Here is an 18,304-nt window from a genome sequence, read left to right as displayed (position 1 = left end):
GCTCCCAATGAATTAATTAGGAGCGATTTATTCACATTTTGTTCCTGTTTTTACAACAGTACTGGTTATGGTGAATGTCTCCTAGACAAACCAAGTGGAAGAATATACGATCTTTCCTCTCAGCTGCCTGGGTCAATGTATGATGTCAACAAGCAGTGTGAACTTATGTTTGGTCTTGGGTCACAAGTGTGCCCGTATCTGGTAAGTGAACAACAGAGTCATGTCAATCTGTACTAAAAAATTACTGAAAGGTAGGTTTAGAAATGAAATCTCAGGACTTCTGGTTTTGGAAGAATTTTATCCTGAAATATGTCAGAGTTCAGGTTCTATTTTGTTGAAAGGGAAAGAGTACATTGGAGAGTATTGAAGCTCCATGTGCTAGAAATACATAGAATTAAAAAGTAGGATTAATTCATTTTGATTTGCACATCTGTAAATGTGATTATAATTCCTTCAAAAGATCTAAAGCTACATAAATTAAGGCTTCCTGCAACTACTGAAAGGGAATTATTTCAACGCTTTTACAAATGTTTTCACATTATAGCCCCTATCTTACATTAACAGGTCTTTCTTATGTGCTTCTTTTAGTACCTATTACAAATTGATAACTTTAAAATTAATATATTAATTCAAATATTTGTTCCAAATGTTTGGTCCAAAGTGTAGATTCCCTGTACTTTGTCAAAGTGTTAGAAAATATTTTCAAGGCTGTTAGAGTGTACATTTTCTATACTTAACCAAAAATTTCTGTAAAGGAAAACTGGGATCTGGAAAGAAAACTGGAGTAGATTAATGCACTTAAGTTGTACTTTGAAAACTTAATGTGGCCATTGCAATATAAAATAAATAGAAATATAACATTATGACTTCATTCATTACTGTTGAGATGTCACACAGTTAGATTTTGGACCAACTTGTCAAATACCTCTACTAGTATTGCATGGCTTGTTGGAGCTGTTTAAAGGAGAGAATTTAAGATCAGATTCAGACTGGATTAAGAGGAGCTGTTGGTGAGGTAAAGTGTTGTTTGGGAGGAGTCAGGCTTTATGGGAATATTATAGAAAAGTAAAGGGGCGTTCAAAGACCTGAAGATGGTGTTACTGAAGACTGCTTTGTAAATTTTGTAATCCATAAAGGTTATTTGTCCATTAAGAGTCTTAACAATTTGAAAAGGAGGCTTTCTTCTTAATTTTCTAGTCAGTGTATATTTAAAAATTCCAGTTAGTGTCTTTATCTGGGGATTATACTCACTGTGCTGCATAGTATCAGCCGTAATCTTACATGCTTTTTTATTAAATTATCTACTGAATTAGAAAATGAAGTTATCTATTACTTCTAATGAGATCAGTTGCAAATACTCCACATTCCTGTCTGGCCTTATGCAAAATCAATTTTTTTTAAATTTTGAGGTTTTTTGGTTGGGTTTTATCTGTAAAAAAAAAAACAAACCTGTATTACTAGTAGCAAACACTAAACTCACATAGTATGAGAAACCAATATAAATATACCAACTAATGTCTAAAATGGTGTTACAGGTACAACAAAGGTAATCTTGTTTTCTTTTTAGAAACAATGCAAACGCTTATGGTGCACAAGCACAGAAGGTGTTCACAAGGGTTGTCGTACTCAGCACATGCCTTTGGCTGATGGAACAGTTTGTGGTGTGGGAATGGTAAGCCTTCACATATTTCTTGGTACTTGCATATGGCAAAATGGTTGATGTAGATAAGAATGATCAGTGCTTGCTGTGTGGCAGTACTGCACCTGTAGCATACTGATTGTGTAAACGGTATCTACCTGATTTTTACCTGCAGTTTCTCTTAGTCCTGTAATGTTGTGACATAAATAACATAGGTTGTCTGTTCAGAATAATGATAAAAGTTTACAGATGTGACACTGGTTAAAAATAGGTGGAAGACCTCAGGGGAAAGCTCTCATCTCTTCTGTTTGAGAACTTCACATCATTTATAACAAGTTGGGTTTTTTCCTCATCAGTAGTGTTCCAAAGATGAATTTCCTGGAAACAAGACATGCCAAAAGTGTTTCCCCCAGTTTGTCTTGCTGAGGCTGTTTCACTGAACCAAAATGAATTAAGTACGAGTGACTCAGATACAGCACTATACTACTTTGGAAGGGGAGGGTCTTTGGATTAGTATCCTGATTCCAGTAGATATTTGTGTTGTATCTGTTTCAGACAAAGTATGAACAGTATGAAACTGCGTCAGGGGAAGTTCGGATTGGTGTTAGGAAAAGGTTCTTCACTGAGAGGCTGGTCGGTCACTGGAACAGGCTCCTCAGGGAAGCGGTCATGGCACCAACCCTGTCAGAGTTTAAGGAGCATCTGGACGATGCTCCTAGTCATATGGTTTAGTTTTAGGTAGTCCTGCAAGGAGCAGGGAGTTGGACTCGATGATCCTTATGGGTCCCTTCCAACTTCCTGCTTGAGATATCCTATGATTCTATGAAAGCATCTCTCAGTACCTCTTCATCTACTCCAGTAAGTGCCTTAGCCACACATAACTCACACGGATATTCTGTCTTGCCTATTTTAACATAATTCAGGATACTTGGATCTGTTCAGTGCTAAAAACTAGGAGCTCTCTTCTCACTTACACCCTAAATGTGTAGAACTCTACCTGGCTGTATGAGGTATGAATTGAATGCTTTGACACATAAAAAAAGAAATGCAAGCTGGACTTCCTACATCCTGCTCATTGGTTTGTTTGGTAAAGAGTGTTTGGGTGATGAGAGTTCAGCTCACTAGTTCCTCATCCGGCAGGCTGTTTTTGAGTGCAGGTCTTAATCTGTATTCTCTGATACAACCTTTCTTGGGTTTTCCATAAGGGTCATGAATATCTAATTAGTAGATATAGTCAAGGCACTTGCAGAATCTTGATAGAAAAAGTAATGATGGAGGCTAGTTGAATCCAGAGTTATCAGTGAAGATTTGAGGTTTTCAGTTTTGGATTTGTATGTAGTTTGGGAAGTGAACAGAAATTAGGTGCTTGAGTTGTTCGCTGATCTAGTCTTTAGCTTCTCCATGTCTCAGTTCACCGCCAGCAAATAGAATTATTTTCTTACCTGTCGGGATTGTGAGAATAAATATTTCGGAGATTTTTTCACATGCTCAGATATGACAGTGATTATCTTAAGTACGGCTGGTTTATTATGTTGAGCTGCTTTTAATAGTAGTGTGCTTTGGCAGCTTCAGTGGCTGTGAGAGCAATGTTAATTTTTTCTTTTGATAGTTTTGTAGGTTCAAAGATGATTAAAAAATATCTGGTCTAATTTCTGTGTATAATAGGCTGCTACATTTCACTCAGTTGTTACTAAATTCCCCCCTTAACTTTTCATCTCTACAGATTTTTTCTTTTTCTGTATTTGGTAAGACAGTAGTAGTGAGGAATTTGAAAATACTGTCTTAGTGGATAACAATTTAGTGGGTAAACTGTCTGAAACTGTTTCTTTCTCTCTTGCAAGATTAGGAAAAGTTATTTGAAGGTTGTGGTGGAAGCTTTGCTTGATTAAATCCTATGCCTGCAGCTGGTGTTATAATGTTTAACCCTTTCTTCAGTCAATCACTGATCAGAAAGGAAGTTCATCTTTTGTATAAACTTCATGTGTAATCTTTAGTTCAATTGACTTGACTAATTTGCCAACTTCAGAGGACTTCTTTTATATAAGAATACAAAAACTTATCTTATGCAATTACTGCAGTGAAACTAGTTTTCTGTAGGAAGTGAAGAGCTAATTACAGTCATTACCTCTGAAAGATGTAAGAACGAACAGCAATTAATCTGACAAATTGCAAATTGTCATCTGTTCCTGTCTAATGGACAGCTCCTTTCAAGCTCAGTCAGCAAGCTTCTGTTGATGTTAATAGGAATAAGACATGGTGACTAGTTATTGTAATTAATATTTGCAGGCAAGCTAAATAAACTTATATTTGGCATTTGCAGCATTATGGCTGTGATGAATACAGAAAAGATCCATTTAAGGCATTTAATTTTAGTATCAACTTTTTAAGCTTAGATTTGACATGTGAGTTTATTTTCACAGTAATCTTTAGTTTTTCTTCAGGTTGTGTGTCTGATTAGTGGATCTTACTCTATGGACTGCTCTAACAGTCCTTTTATCTTTCCTTCCCCAAAACACAAGAAGATAGAAATCTAATAATATCAAAGACTCTCAAGTGAATGAGCAAACAGCTTTTCCTGAGTGCCTGCGCTTCCTAATGGAATATCTTCTTGCCTTATGCAATCTGTCAGCGTGCACGCATTTTGAAAGAGAATTGTGTTTCTCATGGTGCACACACCTGTAGAGCTCAGTGACTTCTTAATATATTATATATAATATTAGTAGTAGGCACGGGTAGCATTTTCTTAAAACATTAAAGGGAAAATGCAGCCTAACACTTCAGTGTCTTATAGAAAGAAAATATTTTCTTGTGAATTTGAACATTTCCTGTATTAATTCTATAGAGTTAATATTATTAATTATCTAGGATTAATATTACTAAAATAGAAAACTTTCACTTTTACTTCAATTTGCTGTCTAGTCCAATTTCTTTGAGCTGATCAAACTGTACTTTGCTCATCCTAGAGTTACCTGCAAAAATTAATTATATTTTCTTGTTGGGCCTCTACTGTAGCATCTGAAAATTTCTGTTCACCTCCTCTCTTTATACATTCTGAGTGCTTAAGTCTGACAGTAGCCTACAGGTAGCGATTCTGCTGTGTCTAAGAACAGTTTCTCACTCCATTGATATTCACGTTGTGTCTCATCACTTTAGTTGCTTTTTGTTCGCCTATTTGGCTTCACAAAGATCCATAGGAAATCTAAGCTTCTGCCAGCTCTTCTAACATCACACAGACCTTCCCTGAAGCAGAGGATGCAGCCTTTAAGTTCTTTGGCCTAATTGGTGCTTCAGAGACAAAATGATAGTAAATATACCTAGACATGCCATATGTAAACATTTACTAGCTTTGCAGTGGTGAATTTCTACACACCATAGGGCTGTATTAGTTATTTCTTGAAAGTTTCTGGTGTTTTTTTGTGAGAGATATTATTAAATACAAAGGTAAACATTCCTGGATTGTCTTCCTAAATTCAGTTATATGATATAACCAGAATATAAAGTTTTTATTAAAATGTTACTTTTATTGTGTAATGAGGCACAATGACATGAAAAATATTAAGTGGTTAGTGCTTTTTCATGTGTTGTCTCTGTAATCAAAGTTACCATGGGATTATCTTCAGAATTAAGAACTATGGCATATGATTAGGTGGACGTAGCCTGCTCAGTGGATGCCACAATGAGTTTCATATATACAGTTGTAACTTTTTGTTGCTATAGTATAAACTATATGTACAAATTAAAAAACATAATCACAATAAGGAAAGTATTTATATGCTGCATTGAGGACCAAGGTATCAGAGGAGGCCCCTATGTATTACAAGATATGAGAGTGTTATTTTCCATTAGGACAGAAACTGGAATGCTTTAATTGGCTCAGTTTCCTTCTCTTAACTGTCATAATTCTTGTTGCCATCACGTTCCAGGTAGGAGCTAATTTGATGGATATTTTGGAAATGTGAACAACTTAGAGTAGATCTTTTTGCCCTGCTTCCTCTTAGGTTTTCTTGTTGCATTCCAGTCAGAAATTTCTTTGTGCTTTGAAATTTCTACAGACCAGCAGGCTCTCGGTATCATCTGTTTAAGTTATGTTTTCAATTGCTTTCTTTTCTTTTACTACCCGTTTGTTTTATTTTTTTGGGAGACTACTCTATTCAAGGGTTTCTGTAGTGAGGAATTTACTTGCATTTGTACTCTGAGATAGTACAAAAGACTTCTCCTCACACTCATAGGAGGTTTTGAAGGGTGGTTTTTTCCTTTCTTTTTGAAATTCCAAAGAAGTGAGTTTGGAGGTATTGCCATGTTGTTCAGATCTAAATGTTTGTTCAGATTTAAAAAAACAAACAAACACAAAATAATGTTAGTAGGTAGAATCTCTAGATTCACTGGATTTGTTCATAATTCTAAATCTACAGGGTACCAGTTTTCAGTGTGGTTAATGTCATTCACAGAAAATACTTAATCCCATTTTATGGAGGACCTAATTAAAAGGAGTAGTAAGCTAGTAGTATGGAAAAGAAATATCTATACTATTATGTGTTACCAAATTGGTTACAAGCCAACTGGTACACAAACTCTCCTTACACATATCCATCTCCAACTTACACCTGGATCAGAATCATGGCTTCTGTATAATGAAGCCATGCAGTTTTTAGCAGTGTAGTTTACACGATATTCAAGTAATGGTAACTCATCTGCTGGAGTTGGTGATGCTCATCTGAGCCAAAAAACCCACCTCCAAAGAAGAATCAAAGAAAACGGTGAAACCATCTATCTTCTAGGAGTGGCATTCTCAGAACAAGTCTTTTTTTGCTATGAAAGTAACAGCAAAAATACCCAATAAAGTGGGGTTTTTTAATTATTTTTTGAGGCACTCGTATCTCTGATCCTTCCTGGATTCCTGAGCAGTATACAAATATGCCCGTATTCCACTGATTCTTTGGACATGAGAAGGGAGGGGTAGGAGGTAGCTATGTGATTCTGACCCAAACTTTTCCATGTCCCGGAGCTCTCCCAGTGTTCTACGTAATGGCAGTTTGCTACTTAAGCACCACTGAAAAAACAAATGTCAGAGAAGTCTGGAAAAAGCTGTTTAACAGCAAGAAGGAATCCACATGATATAAATAACAGTTTGATTGGAAAGCATGTGCCTTGTGTGTGTGTGAGAGAAATGGTTATTACTTCTATTCACTGTAGATGTATATTGTACATTGAGCCTAGTGTCTCTAAAAAACATTTAGAATAGCTATCAAGTGAATTAAGATTTCAGCCACATAAGGAGAGGTATACAGGGACAATTGAGAATGTGGATGCAGACCAACAAAGGATTGCTTTTGATCACTAAAAGAAGTAGCAGTCTCTGATTCTGAAGTATGTTTGCTGCTCCTCAGTTGTAGGTTACTACCCATGTGTTGATTTCTTCTAAAAACCATTGCATTGCTTGAATACCTCAGAATGTAATACATGAAGATAGTTAATCTGAAAGAATAATTCATTATATGTGTATATATATGTAAAGTAAGTATCAAAACCTCATGGATTTTAACAGAGTTGGGTGATAGGGGAATATGTTAACCATCTGGGAAGCAGCAGCAGATCTGACCTTTTGAACTGTAAAAATGGAGTAAAGTGTATTTAAGGGCTCAAACCAAGAATTCTTGCTATAAACTGGGATTTTTGTAAATTACTTTTCTGATTAAATGTGATTTCAGAAAAATTAAGTTTTCTGTGGGGAATATATCAAGGGAGAAATAAAGTATGTAGATTTTTCCAAGGAAAAAATTGAAAATGTTGAAAAAAAATTATTAAAATATTGTGGGTTTTGTAGATAATTAATGTCATCTGAGTAATAAATGTAGCCTTGTCCGAGAATCCATGCCACAGAGATAGAGACCTGAGATGCCATAGTTACAACTTCAGTTAGACATTTCTCCAAGCTCTATTTCTTCTCTCTGGTATACTCATTTTACTAACTGCTCTGTTTTCACTGTTGTTATATGCTTTAGGCCCCACTTCTTGTCTTGGTTCTCTGAGCAATGTGCTTTCTTGACTATGTGTATTATAGGAAGAAGATGGAGAGCAGGCATAGGTCTAATGTGCAGCAAAATGTTTCCTTACATCCACCTGCAGCAGATGAGGCAGAGGGAGATCTGTAGCAGTCAAGGGAATGAATGGGAACACCCCATAGACATAAATACAGCCAGAAACAACAGCTCTGAGATCTGTGGACTGAGTGGTGGCATTCATCTGAGTGGGTGTTCTTGTCTTCACTCTCTTGCTCATGGGGTTATGTGCTGAATCTATGTAGCTTCTAAGATTCATACTCCTTTCCCAGCTCTGTGTGATTGGAATCTACTTTGAGACAGTTTATCCTCAGACCTCAGCTACAGGCCAGATGCTTTATAGTGAACTGGTCTGGTGCTGCAGCACTGCGTTTAGTGTTTATCTGTTTTGTGGCACCAGCTACGCCCATTTTCCTTTCCCGCATTCAATCCACTGCAACTTTCTCTTCCTGTGCTATTCACTAGCTTATAGTCATTCTCAGGGCCCTGTCTGGATATCAGGAGTGAAGAAATTTTATTTTATAAGACAAAAAGAAATCAGAACAATAAAATTGGGTATTTGGAAGGCAAAATACAGACCATCATGTCCACTTCTGCAATGCTTTGTCCTTTTCATTTTCTCCTCATACTTGTCTTCAGTGTCCAATCATCTTTCCTTTCAGAAGCACCAGCAGCTACCAGCAACATCCATGGAAACATGTTGGTGTCTGGAAATAGATGAAAAGTTTTTTTCTTGAGCTCCTTTTCTGCAAGGCTACATGGGGCTCCAACGCATGAAACTATGTCCTCATACACTGAGCATCAGTGTTTTAATTTTTGCCCCAAGATCTTAAAAAATTATGTGTATCTCTGGGAGTAGCCTGGAAAATATAGGCAGTAAGAGTGAACTTGGAGTCCTTTTCCTGCTGTGAGTCGTACCAGGCTGTGTATGAAGTACTTGATTTCAGAAGAGCTCTAGTCCTGTTCTGCGTGCATCTGTTGCTCTCCTTGATTCAGTTGAAATCGAGCATAGCCTGGCAATTAACGCTTTAACTTCTTTCAAAATTGCTTTCCTGGAAATTTAGCAAGTTCAATAAGCTATGAGATAAGTTGGAAGTACCTGAAATTAGTTTATCAAATCATAGTTTAATCCATAGGCAAGAGTCAAACTGCTTATTATAAGCAGGTGATTAATAAATACAAATCTGGGTACCTGTAGGTTCATTGATCCCAAATTTGAACCATTAACCCTCCCTCTTATCTCTGAAGATGTAATAATTACATGTTGTTTTGAGTCAGAATTTCTGCCAAACCAACTGTTGACCTTGGCTAGAGCAGAATTGCCACTTGCTGCAATCAGTATGTTTGGAATTATGAGCAATACCCACTTTACATGATGCATACATTATATTTGCCATAGCAAATGTAGGAAGAAAAATTGTTGGTGATTATATTTAAGTTTATGAAAGTTCTGTATATCAAATTATTCTCAGTGAAGCAATGATTCAAGCAAGCAGAGGAACATCTGGAATGCATCTGGTGCCAGAGTTTTCTACTGTGACTTCATCATGTTGCTTCTGTAGGAATGCAGCAGAATAATAGTTGAGACAAGTTTGTTGAATAAGCTATTAAAATCCCAGATGTGAACATGTGCTTTGCATTTTTATGGATCAAAATAATGTTGTTGTGGGTATAAAATTTCATTTTACAACTCTGTCTTTTCCTGAAATCTCCCTTCAAGTTATTGTAAATGTTCTTGTGGATGGAAGAAGAACCTAAACTTTAGGTCACTGTCCCATATTTTGATGCGGTATTCATTTTTTGAAAGGGAATTTAGAATCTTCAGCCTATAGTAGTCAAAAATTATTTCCTAAGATGCTAATGACAGTTCTTGGAAAGGCAAGGTCTTAATGTTTCCTCATATTTACCTTATGGCTGCACTATGTAAAAGTCTATCTTTTATTACTAGGTACTAGAAGGTTTCGGTACAAAGGTACCCTAAGGGCATCTTGAAAAAAGTAATAAAAACTAACAGTAAGCACTGCAGTGAGAAATCATATGCAGATATGCAGTGAAATAAAGGTGTCTTTTTGGTGTTAAGTTAAAGCATTAGTCTTAGCACCAAGCGAGTGATGATCTGGCCGGTTTGCTGGATTATTTAAATGGTTGTATGACAAGATAGATCTAGTTTTTGTTCTGTGTTTGCTTTGGTCTTGAAAATCACCTTGAATAGTCATATTCTTAGAGAAGGCATTCAGGGCTTAAAAGATATGGCCCATGTGCAAGAGTCGGTGTGACGAAGAATTATACAGGCAGGCAACTTTATTGGCAAGTTGGATTAGGAACTCAGGCAGAACTCAGAAAGGAGAATCTGATTCTGTGACACATTCCTATTTTGAGAGCAAAATGATGTTAGCATATGAGCATAAGTATCAATATAATAAAAGCATATATTAATTAGGAAAAAAATGCTTCTAGGAATTATTTTATGCAGTGATAAAACCACTGAGCAATATTTGAGTTTTGTGTCATTCAGGTATATTCAGAAAGATTGCACACATCATTTCTGTGTGTTCAGCAAAATTTGTGTTAATTGATAGTTCCTACAATAAATTTGTAACGTCATAACTCTTGAGAAATTCTGTGTAACATTTAAATTAGTTTTAAAAAGGGGTGGAATCCTTGAATTATTTTACCTTCTGTGTATCAGAGGTTCTTAAATTGTTTTATGTACTGGAGACTTCAGTTACTTTAAAGTCTAGAAGGGTTTCAGTAACTCGAAGCTGTTTTGTGTCACAGAGAGCAGAGGCAAAGCCTAAGCTTCGGAAATAACAAGCAGTTGAGTTGATATAATCTGTTCCAATTATTCTAGTGACTGATCCATGTATGTACTGCAGGGAAAGATGGAATAAGCCACTCCCTGTCAATACGACTAGGAGAATCCTTCCTAATGATCAGTCTAATCCTGAGTCTGCAAACAGTCTTCTAAAATAAAGAATTCTCTCTATTGTGTATGAGCACTGACCCCATGTAGTCCATCCTGCCCAGTGTCTTGTCTCCAGATGTGGGCAGTCTTTGATGCTTCAGAGGATGTTTGGAGTCAAGGACAAAGTTGAGGATGCATTATCTACATAGAAGTCAGCAGGAGACATAGTGCTGACATTATAGTATCTTGTAAATATTCTATTTTAGTATGTAAACTATTCCACTATGTTGTGATCAAATATATCACTTGGGATTTTCTAAAGCATACAAGTGAATTAGAATTCCAACTGCCACAAGTCATCAATAGGATTAGTGCTGGTAATTCCTGCAGGTTCTTTGGAAAAAGTCGCACATGCACCAATCATAAGATTCTCATTTAGACTTTTTAGTCATGTACTTCTTGAGTAACCACTGAAGTGGATAAATATTTGCAGAGTCAGACTTAGATAGTAAATATTAGAAGCAAGAGATTGATCACTTGATTCTTCTGAAAAAAAATAGCTGGTAATTACAACTTTCTATAACAGTTTACAGATATGGGGTGGTGAAGTCTCATAACTGACATGACCACAACGGAATAGTCTTGCAATCTTTGTCGTCTTAATAATGTAAATCCCAGCAGATGAAATGAAAATTGCACCTTTAAGTTTTTAGTTGAAAATAGGTAGTTCTTCAGCAGGAATAAAATCTGAAGTAACACAATAGACATTGCAATGTAGTATCTTGCTCTAAGAATTATTAATTGTAAAATATAAATAAAAATAAAAAATACTTTACACCTATTGTTATAGGTGTGAAAGTCTGAGTTTAAGCTTGAATCTATAGCATCGTCTTGCTTTAGCATAAACAAGGTCTTAAATGCCTGAAAATTTGTGTGCTTTTCCCGAACAATCCCACTAGCTGTCTTAGCTTTCGGGATGCTCAGAACACCCTGAATTTCTTGGTGGTTTATCATACCTTTTTACTTTTTGTATCAGCATGAATTTCCAAATTAAACTGGAAGAATCTCATACCTGCAAGATGACTGTAAATCTATTTTTGAAGTTTGTGCATGAAAACATATCAGGAATTCAAGATCAGGATTTTGAGATTCTTACATAAGCATTTGAATAAAGTGGCAAGACTTAAAGATATATGCTCTCTATGAAAGCTACCGGATGCTGAAAAGAACTCTAGGCAGCATTTTTGAAAATATGACTACTGGGTAAGATTTCTTAAAGGAATTTCAGCACTTCAGAAAATGTTCAGGCCCAGATTAAGAGCAGTGAGCTCTTAAATTTTGTTCTTTCTGTGCCTAAAATATACAGTAACCTTTTGCTTGACTTAGAAATTTTATTTTGTTTGTCAACTGTGCAGCACTGCCGCCATGGAATTTGTGTGAGCAGAGAAATGGAGACGCGTCCTGTAGATGGAGAATGGGGACCATGGGGACCTTATAGCTCATGTTCAAGAACTTGTGGAGGTGGAATCAAGAGCACCACCAGGCTGTGTAATAGACCAGAGTATGTGGGGTTTTTTTATTGTGGTTTACATTAGTGCATAATGAAGATATTACAACATAATGGATTGGTTCAAAACAAAATGAAGGTATTGTGGGTTGCGCGAGTTAGTACAAAGCACCAATAAAAATGCTTGTCTCAGCCATGTTTGAAAAGAGAGATAAGTCTACAGACTCTAATACGCAGAGAACTTTTAGATTAATCGTCTCCACTATTTCATTCATATTTATAGAGATTTCTAAAGACTTATTTTGGTAGGGTCTTTTTTTTTAGCTTTACTCTAAATGCTGGTGGTTTCTTATAACATTGAGATGCTTTCTTTGGATTAAAAGCTGCAAAAAGAAATCAGTGTGTTCCCTGCTCATCTTTTTGGTGAAACACTTGATTTGCTTTGATTTAAGGCTTTTTTACAACATCACCACTAGTAATGCCCACAAGTTACACTGGTTACAGCAGAGTCATTTACAACTTACCTTTATAATGAGAAATTTCCATTGACCAAATAATTCAATGTGATTTCATTCTCTGTAATAAAAGTCAATGAGAACTTTACCCTTAACTTCTCCAGAAGCAGAACCATAGCTCCAGCCTGGGTAGTTTCAGCGTTTTTCTAGGAAGTCGTGTAATCTTGATATTATCAGTGGGATAAATGAACCTCAGTCAGACAACCCCAGGGTAATTTATTTTCTTTGAGTAAGAGGTGGTAGACTAGATTCCCATTAGATATGCCTCTGTCAGTCTGTAGTAACTGATAGTATCAATATGCCATTGATTTATTCTTTTTTTTCTTCCCCTGCTAATACTGAAGTGTTGTGTAGCAGAGTTTATAATAGTTAGGAAATGTATTTTAGACTTTACAGTAAATGGGCTGTTTTCCACAATTTTCCCTTCCTAGTTCTTTTGATCCCCAAACTAAAACAAATATTAGGACTACAGAAAAGAGTGTGTCAGCTCCTAACGCTGTCTCCTTTCTTTGTCACTCTGTAAAATAATAATTTCAAATTACTGAGGGAGGTGCTGCTTCTGTAAAAATAGGGCTGTAATTCCAGCTAAGTTGATGAAACCATTAAAATTAATAATGCTTTTTCCCAGGCAAAGTAATTATAAGTGTAAGAGAAATAAAAATGTAATAGACATTAATAAACATCAGTAGCTTGATTACTACCTTCCTCAGCAGTAGTATTTTACGTGGACTTTTTATTTTCTTCACATGGGTATAAATGTATGCACAGTGCAATAGAAGACAAGAGTGTAGGGGGGAAAGTCAGTAAAAGATGGCAGAATGCTGTGTAAGGTTTTCACCTTTAGATCAGTGACTCAAGCCACTCTTCATGGAAAACAGCAATTTTAGAAACTGAGAGTGTTTTACATTTACCTATTTTTGTTAGACCAAGAAATGGAGGAAAGTACTGTGTTGGCCGCAGGATGAAATTTCGATCATGTAATACTGATTCATGTCCAAAAGGCAAAAAAGATTTCCGGGAGCAACAGTGCTCTGAATTTGATGGCAAACACTTTAACATCAATGGTCTTACATCTGCTGTTCGCTGGCTTCCAAAATACAGTGGTAGTAAGTAATTATAATTTTTTTCAATTAATGAAATAAAAATGTTACTTTAATTAAAGTTTTAAAACAGACAAGAAACCTGTTGGATTTTCTTTCCAGTTTCTATGAAAGATCGCTGTAAACTTTTTTGCCGAGTTTCTGGAACAACTTCCTACTATCAGCTGAAGGACAGAGTTGCTGATGGTACTCCCTGTGGAGCAGAAACCAATGACCTTTGTGTTCAAGGCTTATGCAGGGTATTTAAATCTAAACTTATTAATTATTAAAATCAATTTTAACAGATGGTAAAGTAGATATTAAATATTCATCCAAATAAATGTTACTGAAAATATGTAAAGCAAGAGGTTTTGAATTTACTTAAGTTAATTTTAATCCCTACCAAATTAAAGATCTGGAAATGGAGGCAATTAAGTGAAGAACATGCAGTTGAATCTGAAGACCCGCAGTCTTTCCTCACTAAGCCTGATATGTGAGAGAATTAATACTGTCCAAGTAAGCAGAGAGAAACTGATCCAAAATTGGCATAAAGGGAGGAAAGAAGCATGCTGTGTGTTTATTGCTGTCATATTTCTGCTATCAAAGAAGTAAAAAAAAAAAAAGAAAATCCAAGGGTAGCTAGATTATGTATTTTTTATTTCATTGCGAAGTCAGGAGGAACTGACCCTTCCCTGAAAGGGATCATTTCAGTACTCTTTGCTTAATAGCAGTTATGGAAGTGCCCTAAATTTTGTTGGGAGAAGCAAACTGATGTGTTGTAAACTCAAGACTTTTTTGTCAAGCCTGGGTTTTTTGCTGATTGCAGTGAAACTGAGTAAATTCAGGATGAGGAGAAAATGTAACCTTTTTTATAATGTTGAATCAAGAGGAAAGAGGAAATACCAGAGAATTGTCCTCTTTATCATAATTCTAAAAAAAAAAAAAGTTTAAGTAAAGATACATAAACAAAAATTTGCTTATGCTAGTTTAACCAGCATAGTCTATGTGTATTCCTTTGCTTATTTTGCAGTAATGACAGACTTTAAAAGAATTGATGACCATGTACACATACATACCGCTTTTAGGATTCCAAGACTTTTTAATGTAAATATAACTTAAAATTTATATGCTATGTTGATATTTTTATACAAAATCTTTACATACTGTTATGTATTCTTACACTTAATATGTCAAGAACTGTATATCTGGATTGTGCATTCTTAGTACAACAGCACTATTGTGTTTTACCCTTATATCACAGCTCCCAAAAACATAAAAGGCTTTTCATGAATTGCCAAGGAAGACCAGATATATACAGTGAATAAGAATATTTTTGGGGAGTGGGAAACTTACATTGTTTTCATTGTTTTCCATTAGGCTGAGTGACACAGGGCTATTGTGTGTATACTGTTTTTGTTTTCATTGTTTTCCATTAGGCTGAGTGACACAGGGCTTGTATATTTTTTTTTTTTTTTTTTGTAGCAAGCAGGCTGTGATCACGTTTTAAATTCCAAGGCAAGGAGAAAAATATGTGGAATCTGTGGTGGTGATAATTCTTCATGTAAGACTCTTGCAGGTACTTTCAACAGTGCTCGTTATGGTATGTTTGTTTTGGCTTTGTTTTCTTTTTTTTTAACTCTTAATGTACATTTCACTATGGCTTAGAAATTGTTTTACATTTGAGGAAGTAGGATTTCAGTGTATGGTCTTTAGGGCCTCTGCCAACAAAAAATACCTGATTTTCAGTCACATGTGCCCGGAAATCAGTCTGCTCTAAGGTCACAACCAAAGGCACAAATAAAAGATACAATGAGGGTAAAAGTACTTTAAGAGAAAGAATGCTTCCTGCTTTGCACTTTGTATTCTTTCGTCTGAAACTATGCAGCTGAAGGACTTACTCCAACATCTCCTTTTGGTTGTGTAAAGAGATAGTGAGAAGTCTGTGGTGTGAGCAGCTGATGAGGTTCCTTTTTTCCTATAGTGAAAAAGATAGCCTGTGAAACGTGAGCCTTCTCTTTCCAGAGAACATGGGCAGCAACGTTTATGTTCTTTCTTTCTTCATTGGCATGTAGTGAATGAGAAACTCTTCTGAATAACTCCAGTAATTTCTATTTCTTTGATTTAGTTTCTCTAATGGAGCTACTGATAGTTCTCCTATATGTAGTCCTTTCTGGGAAGTATGGAGAGACTATTGTATGCGTGGAGCAGTGCAGTTCAGTAGTTAGAGCATAGAATATAAGGACAGAAATCTCCAGGCTAATATCAGATTCCCAAAGGCTCCTTCATGCTGCTTCACTGGTTGAAAGAGACCTCAGATGAAGTGAAAATTATACCTGGAGAGCTGCCAAATAGGGTCTTCATAGAACAAAGGAATTGCTGGTCAAAGAGGAAAGTATGCCCAGTGTCCTGCTGGATTTTTTTTCCTAGCAGAGGGCTTGTGCCAAGCAAAAAGTACCAAAAAAACTTAAAGGTGGGATACAGCTACCCTTCCCATACAAATTACACGTAACTTTTCTTGTATGTGTCTGTCCTGAGATGTTGGAAGAAAGATGCAATCAACTATTCTTAGCGATTGGATTTCTGAACATGTGGTCAAAACACTGAAGGAAAAGAATGTATTATTTTGATAATTCTGAGTAAAGGACTGTCAGTGTTCTTGTTTTCCACCACTGTGAAAGCTCTTTTTGCTTATAGGTAGCACATAAATTATATCACCAATACATATGCTACAAGTGACCATTATACTGAAACTGCCATATATACAAATATGGTTGAGACTGTCATTCTGCTGTTTATCAGCTCTGTATCATCATAGACTTATTTGCTCCTAACTGAAGTTGGAGGGGAAAAAAAACAACTTAGTTTATTATTTTGGTTTTAGACTTAGTTGAATGATTTAAATTACGTTCGAATTGTTGGATTTATAGCATATAAAAGATGATACTGAATTATACTACTGGACAGTATGCTAAACATCTGGGATTATCACTCAGCTGTGCTCAGGTAGGAGCTCAGGTAGGAGCAAGGTAAACGAGGTTGTAGCTAGCCGATCACTAAAACTTCAGTGTCTGTGGGAGGCCTATGACATCCCTAGGCTAATGACTGAAAACACTGAGGAAATGTTCTTTTCCAAAGAGTTATGAGTTACACATCACAAGGTAAGTATGTCAAAATCTGTGCACTTGGTGATCATCTTTTAACTTCACCCGGTCCCCTTCCATACTGACGTGAGCCATGTTGCTGAGGCAGAATTTGGAATTATGCAATAGCAGCCTGTGGTGCGTGCTTGTATTCATACAGTTACAATGTTGTCATTAAGTCTTTAAACAGTAGTGAAACAATCATCAGAAATTCATTACAATGGAATACTAACTTCCTTAGCTCCCAATTTAGGAAATGGTAATCTAATTATGTACACATAATAATTATGTTGGCTATTATTATTGCATCAAACTAGAGTATCTGAGGATTTCCTGGAAAATGGTCATTCTCAGTGCCTTAGTATGTGATCTAGTCTCCTGTGTATCCTTGACAACATGCTATGCAGTTTTGTTTATACTTTCCTCCCATATTTTGTCTTCTTTCATTCTATTACCACAAGGTCTTCAGTGTGTGAGATGAGGGGCTTTTTTGAGTGTGTTTTGGTTTTCTTCCCAGTATGTTGGCAGATTGACCAAATGCTGTGTGTTTATCCAGAGCATGCAGTGTCAATTTGCAATTGCAGTGCTGCCCCCAGCTGGTAAATGTGATGGACCTGTGATTAGATTAAATGTTCATTTAAATGCATGGCATAGTTTTAATAGATTAAAAGCACTGGGAAGTTACTGAATTACAAAATTGAAAAGGATATTGCCATTTAAATTTTTACCCAGAGAGGTGAGTCAACTAACTAAAGATAAATCCCGGCAAGACTGTTAAACACAGCAAAATAAGTGGAAAGTTAGCAAAGATTATATTAATGCTTCAGATTGCACATGTATGTTTATTTGTTTCCAATGTTTGCCATATTGAGTTTTTCTTAGACGTAAGAATCCTTTTGAACTTGTGATTAACATTTGTGAGAAACAGCTTTTTAAAACAGAATTTTAATGAGTTATGAAAATAAGTTCAGTTCAAGTGATTAAAAAACAAAACAAAAACCATTAACAAAGAAATTTAATATGCATGAAGATATTCACATTTCCTTCCTAAAACATGAGGGCATTCAGCAGTGGTTGTCACTGGTGCACTGTAGAGTTTTTTGTGAATAAAAGTAGTTAAATGTATGTTCACACTTACTAGTATTTGACTATTTTTGTATATAATAAATTTGTGAATAATTACATTGCAGGTTACAATGTTGTAGTAAATATTCCCAAAGGAGCAACAAACATTGATATTCGGCAGCACAGCTACTCAGGGAAACCAGAAGATGACAACTACCTTGGTAAAAGCCTCCTGTGTATAACATTAATGGATAGCTTTTGTGCTCTTCCTGGAGGTCTGCTCTAGACGTATATTGTCAGAAGTCTTACAAAGTCTTTAGAGCAAATATCTAATTTCTAATTACATTGTATCATACTTACACTGTATCATCATTTGCCTGGGTCTTAGGTATTAG

The 18,304-nt window shown here is 35.9% G+C and overlaps 1 protein-coding gene across 1 annotated transcript in view; it reads left to right on the top strand.

Annotated features, from left to right (window-relative positions):
* The window catches only part of ADAMTS20 (ADAM metallopeptidase with thrombospondin type 1 motif 20), a 102,443-nt gene that overhangs the window by 35,002 nt on the left and 49,137 nt on the right, over positions 1–18,304 (top strand). The window contains exons 10-16 of the mRNA XM_009286265.2: positions 60–201; positions 1,568–1,672; positions 12,019–12,164; positions 13,550–13,731; positions 13,828–13,964; positions 15,187–15,304; positions 18,035–18,130. Coding sequence (XP_009284540.1) covers positions 60–201; positions 1,568–1,672; positions 12,019–12,164; positions 13,550–13,731; positions 13,828–13,964; positions 15,187–15,304; positions 18,035–18,130 — 926 coding nt within the window. The remainder of the gene's footprint in view (positions 1–59; positions 202–1,567; positions 1,673–12,018; positions 12,165–13,549; positions 13,732–13,827; positions 13,965–15,186; positions 15,305–18,034; positions 18,131–18,304) is intronic.

This window comes from Aptenodytes forsteri, unplaced genomic scaffold (genome assembly GCF_000699145.1).
Source record: "Aptenodytes forsteri isolate BGI_AS27 unplaced genomic scaffold, ASM69914v1 Scaffold103, whole genome shotgun sequence".
Classification (NCBI taxonomy): domain Eukaryota; kingdom Metazoa; phylum Chordata; class Aves; order Sphenisciformes; family Spheniscidae; genus Aptenodytes; species Aptenodytes forsteri.
This window is presented reverse-complemented; position numbering and strand designations above follow the sequence as displayed.